General features: G+C 45.3%; 2 protein-coding genes across 2 annotated transcripts; one reads left to right on the top strand and one right to left on the bottom strand.

Annotated features, from left to right (window-relative positions):
- Positions 1-4,075: 4,075 nt before the first annotated feature.
- EXOSC9 (exosome component 9) lies at positions 4,076-8,906 on the top strand. The gene is made up of 12 exons (XM_079306965.1): positions 4,076-4,209; positions 4,391-4,485; positions 5,077-5,196; positions 5,283-5,385; positions 5,784-5,921; positions 6,025-6,107; positions 6,270-6,402; positions 6,839-6,927; positions 7,120-7,266; positions 7,567-7,757; positions 8,057-8,135; positions 8,649-8,906. Exons 1-12 carry the CDS (start codon positions 4,144-4,146, stop codon positions 8,728-8,730), a joined length of 1,326 nt encoding a protein of 441 aa, XP_079163091.1. The 5' UTR covers positions 4,076-4,143; the 3' UTR covers positions 8,731-8,906.
- Positions 8,907-10,950: 2,044 nt separating this feature from the next.
- On the bottom strand, positions 10,951-16,433 carry CCNA2 (cyclin A2). Its single transcript, XM_079306966.1, has 8 exons — positions 16,214-16,433; positions 15,869-16,103; positions 14,999-15,114; positions 14,444-14,667; positions 13,716-13,920; positions 12,857-12,970; positions 12,508-12,641; positions 10,951-12,103 (listed from the first exon to the last, which is right to left on the bottom strand). Exons 1-8 carry the CDS (start codon positions 16,352-16,354, stop codon positions 12,052-12,054), a joined length of 1,221 nt encoding a protein of 406 aa, XP_079163092.1. The 5' UTR covers positions 16,355-16,433; the 3' UTR covers positions 10,951-12,051.
- Positions 16,434-16,445: the final 12 nt, after the last annotated feature.

The following is a 16,445-nucleotide window of genomic DNA, read 5'->3' as shown; positions in this document are numbered from 1 at the left end:
TGCCGGTGCCGGTGCCAGTGCCGGTGCCAGTGCCGGTGCCGGAGCCGGAGGCGGCCGAGCCTCCTCCCCTGCGGCAGGAGAGGGGCACCGGAGCCCGTCCTGCCTTCACCCCCCGCCGCTGCGGCACCTCCCGCCAGGGCAGCCCCGGGACAGGGGGGTTGTCCCTGCTCCTTGGGCACAGCTCCCTTGGCACACAAACGATGCTCCCAGAGCACCTGTCACCGGCAGGAGAAGCTCCTGGGGTGGCTCACTTGGAGTCGGAGCCTCCCATCCGGACTGAAATGCCCACATGTGCACCCCTCCTGCCTGCCTCCCCAGCCCGTGTCACCGTGCAGCAGCACAGGCCAAACAGAAAATATCCCTCTCCTTGAAGACATCCAAGAACCCTGCCCTTGGCCCGAAGCACAAACACCCGCCAGGGATTGCCGTGGCAGTAGGGAAGTTATTCTGAGTTTTGGCTGCTTGACTCAGATTTTGGTGAACGATACGATTGTGATGGACCCACCATGAGTTCTGTTTTTCCATTTTGTCTTGACTCAAGCCATATTCCCAAAGCTTCCATTGATTCATAAGCCAGGGAAGTGGAATTTCACAGAGGGAACATTAGCACTGCTACATATACTGAAAATTTTGTGAGGGCCAGAGAAAGTGTATTGTTTTCTGAAAAAAAAATATATTTGAAAGAAGCTCATAAATTCTACTTCATCAAGCCTCCCAAATTCTTAACATTGGTATAGCATCACCCCAATTCTGAGCTAAGGAGACAAATACGTATTGAGTTTTGATTTTACACCAAATCTTCTATCTTTGTTGGACCTCCAAATAATACTTCACAATAAAGCTCAATATAACAATTTGAAGCAATTTGGGAAAATGATCATTTACATTTTCTTGCAGTAACAAAACATCACTGGGACAACTTCATCCATACTGTAGAAAACATTACCTGGTGGAAAAAGGCAAGGCCAGCATCCATCATTCTCCAGGGCTCTGTGGTCTCTGACACAATAATTGGCATTTTCCCATTTTGCTTGTACTGCTACGAGGAATTCAACTACTCACAACAGTTTCCTTATAAGCATTTCTTGGCAGGGAATGAAGAATTGGGATCTTTGGAAAATCTGGGGAGATAAACACACTTAGATGTGGTACACAGAGAATACTCCATGTGCAACAGCCTGCTCTTGTGCATGAGACACTGGTGAGCAGCTCTTCTACACAACAAGAGGCAATTCTCAACCACACTTTTATCTTTTAACAACACCTGCATTCTAAGATACAACTGTAAAAGCAAAATATCATTTAAAATCGGCTGAATCAACAAAAAGATGCATCTCCTCTTTTGAAAGGGGCGTTTTAGTATCAAGATTTTAAGAGAGGTTGTCCATGCAGAACAACAAAAATATTTGATTGAGAAAGATTATGACTTCCAGCATTTCAAGGCAGTCAAGACTAATTTCAGGTCTGTAACAGATACTTGGATGCTGAATAACTAGGAGAAATAATTGGGGAAAAAAAAAAAAAAAAAGCCATTTTGATTTAATGGTTTAACTTGACTATCTAATTATTCCCCAATTTTATCAAATGTGCTATCATCTCTTAGGGAGCAGATGTGACTCATGAGCTTGTCAATACTCTGGATTTCCAAAGTATGGTAGGACTAACAATATGTGGTATCAGCAAACATTTTCTGACACCTTTCCAATAGAAAAAAACAAATAGATATTCACTTCATTTTCACACTCCTAAATTCTGGCATCAAGCCAGTAATCGAGTCCATGAAAGATGATCAAGCATGCATCCAGCAAAGCAGATAAAGATGTTATTACTAACTTGCCTTAAGCTGGTGTTTGGATGATTTCCTGGCAGTTCTGGGTACCTTTATTATTTATTTATTTATTAAAAAACAAAATTATTTGAGCATATATACCAGGCAACTCTTTTCCCAAATTTTAGCCTTGGAAGCTGTGACAAACTGCTTGCAAGGATTGCCCATCCTCCCACCCCCCGTGGAACTGTTCATCATAAAACCAAATTACAAATTACATTATTACATTTAGGCAGAGCCTTTCTTCCCAAATAACCTTATCAGTTGGAATACTGCATACGTCACTGTCATGCATGGATGTGTAAAGTAGCAGGACCTGCAGCCAAGCACCAAAACCACATTGCCAGTTAAAGCTGCCATGGGAAGAGAAGGTCAATTTCTTATTTGTTTTGATTAGGCCATAAAAATTGCTGGCAGCTTGCTTGCATCAGTCAAGATGCTGAGATTCTGATGCAGTTTAGTTTTCTTCTCCAGTCCTCAAATGTGATTTTCCCTCCAGGCTCGGTTCAGTAAAATAAACCAATTCAAGCATTGCAGCCCACAGAGCATTCAGCTCAAATGTAGAAACGCTTCCATGTGGGCACAGGAGATCATCAGATCTTCTAAAATTTTCCTTCTAAAAATTCCTGCTTTAGCCTAAGTGCCTGTGATTTATTCACTCATTTATTCACTCTGCAGGGTGCGACACTCACTCCTTCTGAACACCCAGAGTATTTCCATTATTTCATTACCATTGTAACCCTGCTCTTCACTGTTCAGAAACACAACAAAATTACTCAGCTTCTATTTCATTAACCATTTAATACTGACCTTATTTTCTGTGTACTCTCATCCTACAGATTTCCAGTGCTGTGGTTTTATGCCCCCTTAATTTGTTCACGAAGTTCTTTACTCTTCCTAGCACATGTGCAAACACAAAAGCTGCGAAGTAGCCTTTGGATCAAAGGGGACATAGCTGCTTTCCAGCCCCAGTACATGACTTATTTTCCCTGGAATTACATCCAACTCCCTCTAAAGTTCACCATCAGCACCATCTTCTCTGTTTGGAAAAGGGTGCCTGATGAATCGAGACAATTTCACTGAGAGAGCAGGAATTTTTCCCACTCTACCCCTTCTAAATTTGCTGTTAGTAAACTTGAAGAGTGTGAGAATTTAACCCCAGGCCTTTACTAATGAATATTGTCACCAAATTCACACATCAAAAAGAGTAAAATCAGACAGAATTTCCACGTAAAGATTGTCAGTAAAATGCCAAGGGCTATTGGCTTATTTTTATCCTTGGGGGAGTGTCTTTCTATAATCTCATCAATATTTGTGACGATATTAATTTATCCTAAACTGAAAATATAAAAGCCAGCATGGGAAAATCAAGCAGCGCTTGTCCTCACTAGCACAAACTCGTGAGTTTCAGAAACACGACTTACATTTTGGTTTGTGCTAGAACTGTAGTGTGTTACCAAGGCTTGAAAAGAAAAAGCCGAACTGGGATATTTCAACACTTCTGTGCGGAAATGCCACTGTCCTGGGTTTAATGCGATGGGAAGATAATCGCTTTTTGTGTTTTAGCTCAAACTAAGCATGAAAGCCGCTTGTAAAGGCCTTTTTCCTCATGGGCAGCGCTTCAGAGCAGCAGGAAAGGATGTCCTGGCAGAATGGATGTCTTGGCTGCATTTTTGCCTGCAGCCCTGACCGCCGTGAGGGCTGCGGGGCATCCGCACCTTCGGGGCTGGGCACCACAATAGCCTTAACCACTCGAAATGTCCGGCATGCATGTTTTGTGGGTGTTTTTTTTCAGATTCCAGATGGCTTTCCCGACACTCAGGCATCAGCTCACGCTGCCTTTGTCCCTTTTGTTCTCCTCACCGCTGAGGTGCGCATTCGGCCCCGCTGCGGCTTCTCCTCGGGTGCTGTGCGCGGTTTTGGGCACCACAGAACGGAAGAGACACTGAGATTTGGAGGGCACTGAGGAGCCTGGAGGGGATTCCGTGTGAGGGCCGCCTGAGGGCACTCGGTCTGTCCAGCTGGAGGAGGCTGAGGGGAGACCTCAGGAGAGACCTGAGGACTCGAGCAAACAGCGCGAAGATGAGTGGGGCCAGGTTCAGCCGGGACAGCAAGATAAGGTTCTCCAAAGAGAGCGCGTTTGGGCAGAGGGGCAGGGCTCTGAGGGCAGCGCCCTCCCTGAGGGGACGCGCTCGAGGGCGGGACGGCGGCGCGCGCGGGCTGGGCACGCGCGGCGCGCGGCGATGACGCGCGCGGCCCCTCGACACACCCCCCCCGCCCGCGGCCCGCGCGCGCCGCCCCCTCACGGCGCGGCCATGAAGGCGACGCCGCTCTCCAACTGCGAGCGCCGCTTCCTCCTGCGCGCCGTCCAGGAGAAGAAGGTGCGGCGCCGGCATTCATCCCACCTCCCTGCTCCTTCTCCCCATCCCCTTTCCCCGTCCCCTTCCCCTCCGGCTGTGCCCGGGATCCGCTCCCTCTGCGGTCCCGCCGCATGCCGGGCATGGCGCACTAACCCTCTCTCTCCATGTGCGTGTCCGTGTGTCCGTGTATTCCCACTCTCAGCGCCTGGACGGGAGGCAATGCTACGACTACCGGAACATCCGCGTCTCCTTCGGCGCCGACCGCGGCTGCTGCATCGTGGAGCTGGGCAGGACCAGGTGGGCTCGGCTTAAAGAGAGCCCGAGGAACGCAGGCCCGCAGAGATCTCTGTGAACACTGCTTTAACCTTTCAAGCTTTAAAGTCGTAGTGTTTCAGGGGTAGGAGCAAAGAGGGGAAAGGTGGAAAGGAAGGTAGCGGGAAAGGGATGGGGCTTCCGTGGTGATTATAGTTGCAAGTGATGCATAAAATGCAAAATTGTTCCCAGGTTTTCATCCGTTTATTCGCTGATCTCGCGTTTGGCATTCTTCCCCAAACCAAACGACTCTTTTCTGCCCGTATATAAGCAAAATACATGCACTTACATAAATGTTTCATTGCAGTTTCTCATGCGTCAATTTTGAGTCAATTTTTAGTCTTACAAGAGTACGTTCTAAGTCTTAGAAGGCAGGAGTATGTTTTAGTTCTTATATTTCATTCTTTTATGTGTTGACCACAGTTTAAACATATATGACAGGCATTAAACAAGAAACTGTCGGGAGTGCGAATTCCAAACTCAAACCATAACCACGTGCTTTTTCCCCCAAGTATGTTTTATTTTTAGCTTTTCCCTGGTATGTCCTGTGACTTGGTGCTTTGTTTGCCTTGGCAGGGTTCTTGCCCAGGTCTCGTCTGAGCTCGTGCCCCCTAAGCCCAGTCGGCCCACGGAAGGTGTGCTCTTCTTTAATCTGGAGCTCTCACCCATGGCTGCACCTGGGCTGGATCCTGGCAGGTAGTGAATGTCTTAAAAGGGCTGAGCTGAGGTGGCGTGGAAGCCACTGCAATCATAATGAGTTTGGGTTAATTTTGTTCCAACAGACAATCTGAGTTACTGGTGTCCCTGAACAGACTGCTGGAGCGATGCTTCAGAGATTCCAAATGCATTGACACTGAATCTCTCTGCGTTGTTGCTGGTGAAAAGGTAGGAGAACCTCCTCATTCCTGGTAAAAGACACATGTAGTCCAATTTTAAGTTGGTCTCTGTCTTGTGTTGGATAGTAGAAGTACCCATTTTAGGTTAATGGAAAGCTCCACTCATCTGATTTGAGATGTATTTTTAACTTGCATGTCTACATAGGCTTTCTGGAGTAGCTGGAACCCTACAGAATGATGTTTAAATTGTGCTGTAGTGCTACATATTTTGTCATAATTAAATCTGGCACAGTGGGTATCTTAAAATATACTGAGATCTCTCATCTTCTTAATCAAAGACTTAAGGAATATATGCTGCTTCTTTTTCTGATTAAAAAAAAATGAACTAGTTCTAAAAAAAAAAAACCATAACTTCTGTAGAATCAAGCAGTTTTGTATTTTTCTCAGGTTTGGCAGATTCGGCTGGACATGCACCTGTTGAACCATGATGGCAACATCACTGATGCTGCCAGCATAGCAGGGATTGTAGCTCTGTGTCATTTTCGCAGGCCAGATGTGTCTGTGCAAGGAGAGGAAGTAACTGTGGTAAGTTTTGGGGGTTTTAAAACAATTTCCTTAAACTTCTTTGTCATTTAAAATTCAAACTAGTTTCATAAATAATTGTGTTCTGGGCCAATTCCTTTCAAAGTACACTCCTGAGGAACGTGATCCTGTCCCCTTGAGTATCCACCACATGCCCATTTGTGTCAGTTTTGCCTTCTTCCATCAAGGGTAAGATTTTGAGGTCTTTTGTACCCATAGTTTATCTTGTATACCATAGTTATTAATAGGCAAACCTACTCCATGTTTAATTGTCTTTAAGGGTAGTAAAATGCCTCTACTATGCTAGTAAGAATTTCTACTGTTGCCTCATATTTCAAACCTTGATTCTAGGACCTATTTATTGGTGGATCCAACTGAACGTGAGGAGCGGGTGATGGATGGGCTCCTTGTAATTGCCATGAATAAACACCATGAAATTTGTACCATCCAGTCCAGTGGAGTGGTCATGCTGCTGCAGGATCAGGTAAATCTTTGCCTTCACCAGTCCTTCTGGGGTATATAAACTGGTTCCTGTGTTGCAGTCTTAATATGGAAATATTCATGGGAGCTGAGAAAACAATTAAGTGTCTGATTTTATTGGAAAAGATTATTTTTTTTGTCTTAGTGGAAAAGCATAGTACTGTGTACCATGCTGCTGAAGGGATATAGAAAATGCATAGTTTTTGGTCAGATATACATCTTATTGTCCCTGTAATTTGACTGAAAAAGCCAGTTTTTTTCCAGTTGCACTCTGGAGGCAGTTAACCTTTTGCATAAGTCAGTGAATCCAGTCCTTCAGGCTAAGGTGCTACAATTTAGGTGTTTGTAATAAATATTTGTGACTCTTGTGATGCTCAACACTTTCAGTTAAAAATTTACTGCTTTCCTGGTTGTAAGCTGTTTTTTTGTGTGTGTAACAGATTCTGAGATGCAGTAAAATAACAGCTGTTAAGGTTGCAGAAATAACAGAACTAATTCAGAAAGCCTTGGAAAACGACCAAAAAGCCAGGTGAGTGTTTTGAGAAGGGATGGAAATGGGGTTTTTAAGAAATACAGCAAAAACTAATGTCAACTTGTGGTTTCAGCAGCAAATTGTCTTTACTTGTACCTGTTTTAAATAGCAAGCATTTGTATATTTGAAGTTGGAAAGAGAAGCAGTGTTTGGGTTACCCTGAAATAATGTCTGTCGCTGAATGCCCAGGAAAGAAGGCGGGAAGTTCGGATTTGCAGAATCCATCCCCAACCAAAGGATCACTGCCTTCAAAATGGACAGTGCTGCTGTGGACACCAACGATGTGGAAGAACAGGCTGGAGAAATCATTGCTAAAGCTGACCCTCCTTCAGAAGTGTATCTTTTCCAGGGTATTGAAAAGGGGGAAACCAGGCTAAACGCACATCTAAGATTCCTCATAGCTTAGGTAGCCACAGAACCTTGAGAGGAAACATCATCATGATGATCCTGGTTTTGGTTTAGTCTGCTTTTAATTCCTTGCCTAAAGTGCAAAGCTGAGGTCAGAGCTGATTATTACAGTGACTGGAGAAGTGGCACTCTGAACTCCCCTTTAGGGCTGTTTTCCCCACCTGGGTTTGCTCTCAGAATACAGAGAATTTTATCAGCAAACACCAAGGTTTTTCTTAACTTCTGCAGTATTGCCAATCCAGTATTGCACACTCCTGGGACAGCCCAAATTGGGGAAGGGGTTGAGAGCTCCTGGGGAGACCTTGAAGAGTCTGAGAAGGAAGAAGCAGCAGAAGAGGAAGGTGAAAGTGTGGCAGCTGCTTTTGAGTGTGAGAAAGTGGAAACTAAAGATACAAGTACAGTGAGGAAAACCAAGAGTGGTAAGTATTTGTTTTTCTTAATATCAGGTCTTACTATATCACTTTGTCAACAGTTCAGAATTAAAGTGTGAAAGGTCCTTAGGAAAAAAGAACTACTGTAGCCACTCTGGACATTTGCTGATTGCGTTGACTTGGTCAGTTCTTTTCAAAACTTGATTTCTGTAATACAGGGAGGACTCCACATGAATCAGTAGCCCCTTTGAATGTTTCTTTAAAAATGCTGTGGTTATTATTTTCAGGGTTTGTTTGTACAGAACTGATCAGCACTCTGGGGTTGGTGGGGTTTTTGTGTTTTTTAGATGAACCCATTGTACTGTCTGACAGCGAGGAGGAAGAAGTTGTCATTCTGGAACCACAGGAGCTACCAGGGAAAACAAGGTAACCTGCACGTAGAATTAGGAGGGGAAAGGAATTTGTAAGGAGTATGTGTAGGAAGGATAGGATTTTGGCCAAGGCCAAGACAGGTTTCAGTTCATCAAAGGCAATACTGATATAGCTGAGTGCAAGGAAGTTTAAAGCTAGGCTAAATCTGTGGCTTTCTGTCCTGGGAGGCCAGAGCCTGGCTGGCCTGCAGCTGTCTGAGATGGTTTTGGCTGTTTGACTCATTTTAGTCCTTCCCAAGGCCATGAGAACATAAAAGTGGATCTCAGTCAGTGGCTCCTTAGAGCTGCTGCAGAGATTCTGTACTGGAGCTGATGTTGAGTTTTACCTCCAAAAGTGAGATTTGCTGCTGTATCCATGGAAACCCTTGTTGTTAGTGCACTTGCAAAAGATTAATTTGCCTTGGCCCCAGGCATGCTGGGTAATTGCCAAGTTATGGATAATCATGCCTGTGTTATTTCGAAAAACTATTCAGTCTATTTCTCTGATACAACTGCTGTTTGCTCACAGAACACAGACCAGCTCCAAACAAGAAAATCCAAGTAAGAAAGCATTTAACAAAAGGAGAAGAAAGAAGAGAACTTCTCGTTAAAGCTCTCATCCCTCTTGCAGGAATGCTGTATAATATGGATTTTGGTTTATTATTACTGAGCTTATTTTTGTAGATAATTTTATTCCCTCCCTTCCCAATATCTGATTCTGGTTTTATGTATATGCTAAAACTATTGTACACAGATTTAAATAAAAAAATGATGCCTGTAATTGAAATCCTGCTTGGCATCTAGCTGCTGCAAAACTCACCTAGGAAAATCAGTGTGCTGTGATTAAAACCTTCTTGCCCCTATTACCCCACACCTTACCTTGTACTCAAACTGCTTTGTGTGAAAATCACCAGAAATCCACGGACGTAACAAACTAGCACACAACTTCAGCAGTGGAGTTTTTTATAAAGTTTAATTAAATATGACATGCAACAGACAGGAAATGCTTCTTGAACTATAGGCGAAGAGTTATGCTCTGAATTTTGGATCAGGCAAAACAAAGAGACAAGGATTCCAGAATACCAGATCTGGGCACTTTGTTTGCAAACAAGTGACACTGGCAACACACACATATTTACAGAGCTATTTTACAGGTGACCTCAGTGTTACATGGGCTGTGAACAGGAGAGAAGTTACTGTTGCAGATCTTACCTTCCCCAAATCAGGTTAAGAACTTATGTAAAAAAACCCAAAGCCATATATATAAAAAATTGCTCCCAGCCAGGCAAAGCTTGAATCAAGTTGTGCTCTTTCAGGAAGGGATCAACACATAAAACTTCTTTTCTCCAGGAGCTAAACCAGTGCATTTTCTTAGTGTCAGTTCTTCCAACCCAAAGTTACTGTCCTGAATACAAAAATGGATGAAGATGCAGTTCCTTCTTAGTTCTGCAGTACCACAAGACTGTAAACTTCTTCAGAAAAAAAGAACGGTATTTTTTGCACTGCTTTTTCTCTCTTCTTCACACATAACATCCCTATATTCCTTAGAGCCTTTAGCTGGAAAGGATTAGAAGTTAACCTGGATAGGCTTAACAGTAGTACAGTACAACCTGGGATATTTTGTTCAAAGCTTGAAAATAAAAGCTGGAATTATCCCATATTAACTTCAGAAAATGAGAAGGTGGAAAAAGATAGCACTTAACAGCAGAAGCAAGAGCTGCCCTGAGGAAGGAGTAACATTTGTCATGCTGGGCAGAAATGCCAGCCCCTGATTGGAGATTTTCTGTTAGGCTGCAGTGGAAGTCATGTTGATAATGGTGAAGATAAAGCTCAGGGTGCATGGAAGAATTTTTCTCTGTGCTATGAGAACAAGCAAGGGAACAAGTTCCATTGAAACTCAAGCACAGCTCTTTGATTAAGCAGTAAAATAATACTACAACCCACTGAAGTCTTTTCACTTAAGTAATGCTACTTGCTCTTTTTCTGGAGAAAATAACTAACAAGCTTCCTTCAAATTACCCCTCCAGTGTTCATATTTCTCAGTGGTCTTGGAATACACCACAGAAAGGAAGGGGAAGGCAGAACACAGTTTCCCAGGAAGAGCAACAGTGGCCTGTTACCTTCAAAGGCTCGCAGTCAGCCTTGCCAGTTACCCTTCCAAGGTCAAACAGTGAAAAACACATTCCTGCCTATATAAACTCCCTCTCCTGCAAGGTTAAAGTTTCCAATCCCAAGCACCAGACATGATACACTGCACAGGCTGTCCCCAGCTCGTTCTAGCATTTCAATAGCAGCCCACTGAAATTAATTTAAAGAAAGGCTGTTGGCCAATGAAATACGGTTCTTCATTAACCATTAACATGCATAAGAGTCCAAGTGCATCTTAAGCACACACTGGCCAAAAAGGCCACTCCTGCTGCCTATTTCTACTTTTCTGACCACCACTTGACTCCATTGGTTTTATAATTGAGGCAGTTCAGAGAAGGCTTGGGCAGGAGCACAAGGGTGGGGGCAGAGTAGTAACTTGGTAGTTGCTGAGGTGAGACACAGAGTTCTTCCTCATTAATACTTGCTGCTCAGCCTGACAGAGATAGGATGATGTAAAAAAAAAAAAAAAAGTCTCAAATATCCCACACCCTTACAGCTGTTGGACATCTGTGAGGAGGAGTTTATGCTGCTGGGTGCCCAGATAACCAGAGAGACAGTGCTAACTCCAAGTCAAAGAGGCACAGGTTTCACAGGGCAGCCCTTGCCAAGAGGCTGTAGAAATGAATGCTAGTTTAAGATGACTACCCCTCAGTGATTTTAAGCTATTGGCAAGACCACTAACATCAGATACAAAAATTGTTTATTAGCCAACCTGGAAATGGCTCAATTCAGCCCATTTCCATGCACTTGCTGCTTTACATGCAAACAACAGCAGGGACAGGGCAGCACCACTCCATTTACACAGGCTGAAGGTAAACATCCACTTGATCTAATGCTGATTGAATGCCAGTTTGCTCATGTATCAGTTCCAGAACTTAGGAAAAATACAGCACATTTTTGCTGTGTGCCACAGAGGAGCTCCTCCCAAGCCTGAGGGGTGTACAGAACTCATGCCAGAAGACTTTCCTTCCCTTGAGGGCACAGAGCAGCAGTTTAATCCCTCCACCACCCCTGAAGAGGTACAAGGCCAGCTGACTGAGGACTAATTTTCTCAGTGGGCATCAATGGGCTTTTGGGACAGCCAACATATCAGTGGGAACTTCATGGGTTTAGAACATCACTTTTACACTTGGACTAGCAAATACTGACAGCAAGGCCATTTTCTGCATAGCAGAAGCCTGAGGTATGAACTGGTGCAGGAGTTTTAACTGTGCAGGCCCTGCAGCAGAGCATTCAGCCTCTCCCCTGATGATCTGGCACTACATTATACAGCAACCAGGGCATGTCCTAAAGAGCCTCATGAGCTGGTTCCAGCAAGGAATTCTCCTTGTGGCCATAGTTTCTTCCAGTTTTGTAGCCATTAGGGCATGTTTTGGATCTATGCTAAGTCTCAGTTTAAACTAGACAGTATAAAAATGCTACCAATACTCTGTGAAGACCAAGTCTTTCTTATCCAGAAGGAGAAAAAGCCCTACTATAACAATGCACTGCTAATATTAACATTTAGTCTATAATTAGATAAGCAGTCTCAGATTTCACGTGGCCTGCATGGTTAATTTTGCCTGAAGAGAACATTTTGATAAAAACACAGCTAAAACTCTTAACAAGATTGCATGTACAAAAGATTTACATTAAAACCACATGAAACTAAACTTCAGAATTGAAGTTATCAAAGCCTGTGTTCATACTCCCAAGTGATCATATCTAGAATCTTGAACCATGTTTAAAACTGTACATCATTTTCTGGTAATATACATCTCTTAAAAAGATCAGTCTCTTGATTATTACAATAAGTTTAGAGTGTCTGGTGGGTCAATGAGCGATACTCCATGGTACCTAGAGAGGGAACAAAAGAGGCAGGATGTCATCTTGCTGCTCTTTGCCACAAAGAGCAGCATAATTGCAGCAAAGCACATTTCCCACCAGGCAGGAAACATTCTGAGGCTTTGTTGGCTGCCATGCCCCACACAAATTTTTAGGAGCATTAGGTATCACCAACTGTAGGAATATCAACAAAATTCCTCCAGCTTCTACCTGACAGTCCAGGCAGCAACAGAACACCAAGTACTGCTTGACAAACCACCATGCAAAAACCCCAGAGTCTTGTCACCATCACTGAAGAGGTGAATTGGGCTAGTTGAGTCTGCCTGAAGACTCAAAAGATAGATCCCACACCCACATTCTGCTAGGCAGTTAGATATTTGGACAACTCAGATGTTAACACCTCCACAGATACTCACTTGGTACTCTTGTACTTTTCCCTTATGGACTGTTGTGTGTGCTGGGCTGCTTTGAGGTAGGTGTTGTGTAGGTCTATGAGGCAAGGCTTGATGTCTTCAAGGGTGTAACCAGTTACTTTGCACAAGGATTCAGGCTGAGAGGTAAAAAGGGAGAGGCACATTTGAATGTTGCCGTTCACTTATGCTGATCCCATTTTTTCACATGCCACAGGGAGCAATCCCTAATTAACAGCCTAGGAGCACAGAGGGGCTGCAATTCCTGCAGCCCAGGCCCAGCACTCAGATCTGTGTGCAAAGACACTGAACACACACAGAGGCCCATGAAGGCTCATGCTGGAGTGCTACATACCCAGGTTTGTCCAGTGAGGGTGTAGTCTGCCAGATGGAATGCTGCAGCAGCAATAACTGATGGCAAGTATTTCAGGTAAGGATCAGCATCAATTAAACTCAGCTCTCCCAGGTACTGCAAGGGAAACAAAAAAGGGAATCATCTGCTTCTAAGAGTTAGAAGTTGCTTTGGAAGCCTAACTTGAGCTTCCAATCCTGCCATCAGTTGAAAGGACATCTTTTATTAGTTTCCACTTACTTTCTCTTTAAACATCTCTGCTAGCTACTGTCAAGCAGCATTCCAAATATATGCTTTCCCAGGACATTTTATATTTAGGGATATATAAGAGCTACAGGAAAAAGTATAGTAAGGTCTGACCTTTGCACAGTGAGACAAAGGCTTGTGTTTAGGACCTCTGGTACCAACCATACAGCTAGGATTTACTATAACTTCAGCTGAAGTGTTATCTGTGCTCTAGAAATTAACCTCTGGATTTAGAGCTTGCTGCTGGTTGAGGAGAAAACCAAACCAAAAAGTCCTTTTTTTTTGCCAAAGTGTGTGTGGGGGTAGGTGTGGCAGCTGTAGATAAGAGAGGGAAACATCTATCTAGCAGTGCAACAAGCCTCAATTTAAAGTTCATTAATCTCTGCCTGCTCTGAGTGAGGGTGCATGCCTGAGCCAGGCCAAGTGCCAGCCTCTGATAAGAATAGAGTATCCTAAACAGAAAGTGGCAATAGGAGTGTTAGTTTCCAGCAGTGGGGCATTATTTCTGGAGGAGCACAATTCATAAGGTGCATATGTTATACATATATATATATGCAATAAATATCTGCAATGAAACTCCCTAATTACATAGGCTGAGCTACTAATCCTTACTTACCATTGACAGGCTCTCCACTTTAGCATCTGTCTGCTGGTGTAGGAAGTACTGGGTGAGGAACTGGTTGATTGTTGGAGCAGCCAAGTCAAATGATAAAACCTTGAGAATTAAGTGCTCCATCCTTAGGACCTGCTTCTTGGTGTAGGTGTCATCTGTGATGTAGACAAACTCAGCCACTTCAGGAGGGTAGATCTCTTCAAACTTCCTGCCAGGAGAAACGTTTATGAGTAAATAACTGAGTACCAGGAAACCACCAACATTTAATGAAATGCTCATTTAAATTCTGACTTGGGAAGGAGCTGGGCATTGGTACCAAATAATTTTGCTGCAGTTGGTTCAGCAGCTCTTGAATCAGCAGGATTTGAAATTAGAGAGCTACAACAGCATGATAAATTAGGAGTAAGGGATTTGGGACTTGGAGTCACTGAAACTCCAGAATAACCCAATAAATTAGTGACTGGGGCAAGCACAACTTGCTTTTCACATGTCTTATGCCCACTCCTTCAAATATTGTTTAGATGCCAGCTGCTGCAGCTGGAAATAACAGATCCTCACTTTAGGGGCAAACTTCAAAGGTAACTGCCAAGCTTTTAGGTGGATAACTCCTGACTTTTATCCTAAAGTGAAGCCCTCCCAAGTCAGTCCTGCTCTAGACAACAGAGCAGCCACAATATTTTCATCTGTACGAAACCAGGAGCTGGAACTTGAAATGAAGCAATTTCACTTACGATGCGAGCAGCATAGCTGCAGTACCCACAAGCTGAAGTTTTCCTCTCAAAACAGACATGGAAGAAAGAAACCTATCAATGTAATTTACAGCTAAGTGCAGGGTTTCGTTCTGTAATTTGTATTCTTCTCCAACTTCCACCAGCCAGTCCACAAGAATAGCCCGCATGTTGTTTGTGATATCAGGCTGCTTCTTCATGTAACCTATTTTGGGCTTGCATTTCACCTGTAAGTTTAGATGACAGATAAAATTGAGGCTGGACCACATGCTAGTAGGGAAGTAACTGTTTAAATTCCATTTATCACAGTTTCACAAATCAGAAGTAAACACTGGTGAGCTTAGGATCAGTGAGTTCTATTTCTGTAATCGTGCTTTCCAGCTTGTGCATGGCACAATCAGCTTTTTCACAATAAAGGAGTCCCGTGCTCTCATTTCTCCCTTTCTAGCAAGCTCTGATTTAGTCACTGTCTTGGCAACTCGTGTTCAGATACATTTCTCCACCCCAAACTCTTCTCCCAGGGGCTGTATGCAAATAAGAAAAGGGACAGCAGCTCACCTCCATTTCCCTCAGGTATGTATGGATTTCGTCGATATAGTCTGGCACATTATTAACGTTTGGTGCTTTCTCTTCTGGTTCTGAGGTTATTGAAATATCCATAATACTTGGAGAATCTAAGCAGAGGATGACAGCCATGTTAAAATGGGCACCATCACATCACCCCCTCACAGCACAGGGAACCCTGTGCAGGCTCACTCAGCAGGACTAGGAGTTGAGGAGGCTCTATGGAAGTCAAATGTTATGGCAACAAGGAAATCTCCCCTTCCCCTTTCTCCTCTTCCTACTAAAAATGGAGAGATGGAGAACTCTCTGGCTATTATGTAGTGCTCAGTGCACCTTGTGTTACCTTGTTATATGGATGTGGCTCCTGCCATCTTAGATTGTGGTTTAACACAGGGCAGGGGTGCCAGAGCTTTTTGTGGCCTGCAGCAGTGGATCACAGGAAAATCAGCCCCCAGATATTTAGGCATGTGCTACAGAAGATGGATCTGGCAGTTGCCATTTTTCACATACTGAGAAGAGCTCAAAACACTTGCACCACTACCTGGGAGAAAAACCTTTTACATCTTGGGATCTGCCTGGGTAAAGTCCCCTGCTAACTCTGTAATGGTGGCAAAGGGCGAGGCTTTATGGGTTGATCTTGTCTGTAACCTGGCTTCTCTCACGAGGCACTGATGGTTGAAGTTATAAAGTATAAAACGGCCTACAATAGCAGAGGATAAGAAGAGGCTGAGCTGCACTGAGCAGCTGCTGCATGCTGGTGGCAGGCTCGCAGCGGCAGGCAGTCCCCCGGCACAGCTGTCCCGGGGGATGGCCTGAGGAGGGGAGCAGGCGGGACGCGGCCGGCATGGCCGGGGTGTCACGTACCGAAGCTCAGCTCCATGGCGTTGCCCAGCGGGGCCAGCGGCCGCCGCTCGCCCAGGGCACACACGGCCGCACGCAGCCCCAGCGCCGCCTCCTCCTTCTGCCCCGCCGGGACTCCCCGCTGCCGCCGCGGCTCCCGCTCGCCATCGGGCTCGTCCACATGGATGGAGAAGGGCTGGTGCTGCTGCTGCAGCAGCCCCGCCGCCGCTCCGTGGCCCTCGCAGCCGCCCCGCGCCGCCTGTGGGGAGAGCGGCCGTCAGCGCCCGGCCCTGACAGCTCCCGCCGCGCCGGAGCCGCGCTGCCCCTTCCACCCCTCGCACAGCCCCGCGCCCCGCCGCTCCCCCTCACCTGCAGCGGGACCCCGGCGCGCTGCTGCGCTCCCCGCAGCAGCCCCAGCGCCACGCGGGTGCCGGCGGCGGGCGGCACGGCCGCGGCTTTGCCGCCCGCCGGCGGGGGCACGTTCTCCTGGTTCTCCTGCTCCGCCAGCATGGCCGCGGCAGGAGCGGCGAGGGCACGGCCGAGGCGACGGCGGGCCCGGAGCGGCGGGGCCGGGGACGGGCGCGCCTGGAGCCGCCCGCGC

The sequence above is a fragment of the Erithacus rubecula genome, assembly GCF_903797595.1.
Source record: "Erithacus rubecula genome assembly, chromosome: 5".
Classification (NCBI taxonomy): domain Eukaryota; kingdom Metazoa; phylum Chordata; class Aves; order Passeriformes; family Muscicapidae; genus Erithacus; species Erithacus rubecula.
This window is presented reverse-complemented; position numbering and strand designations above follow the sequence as displayed.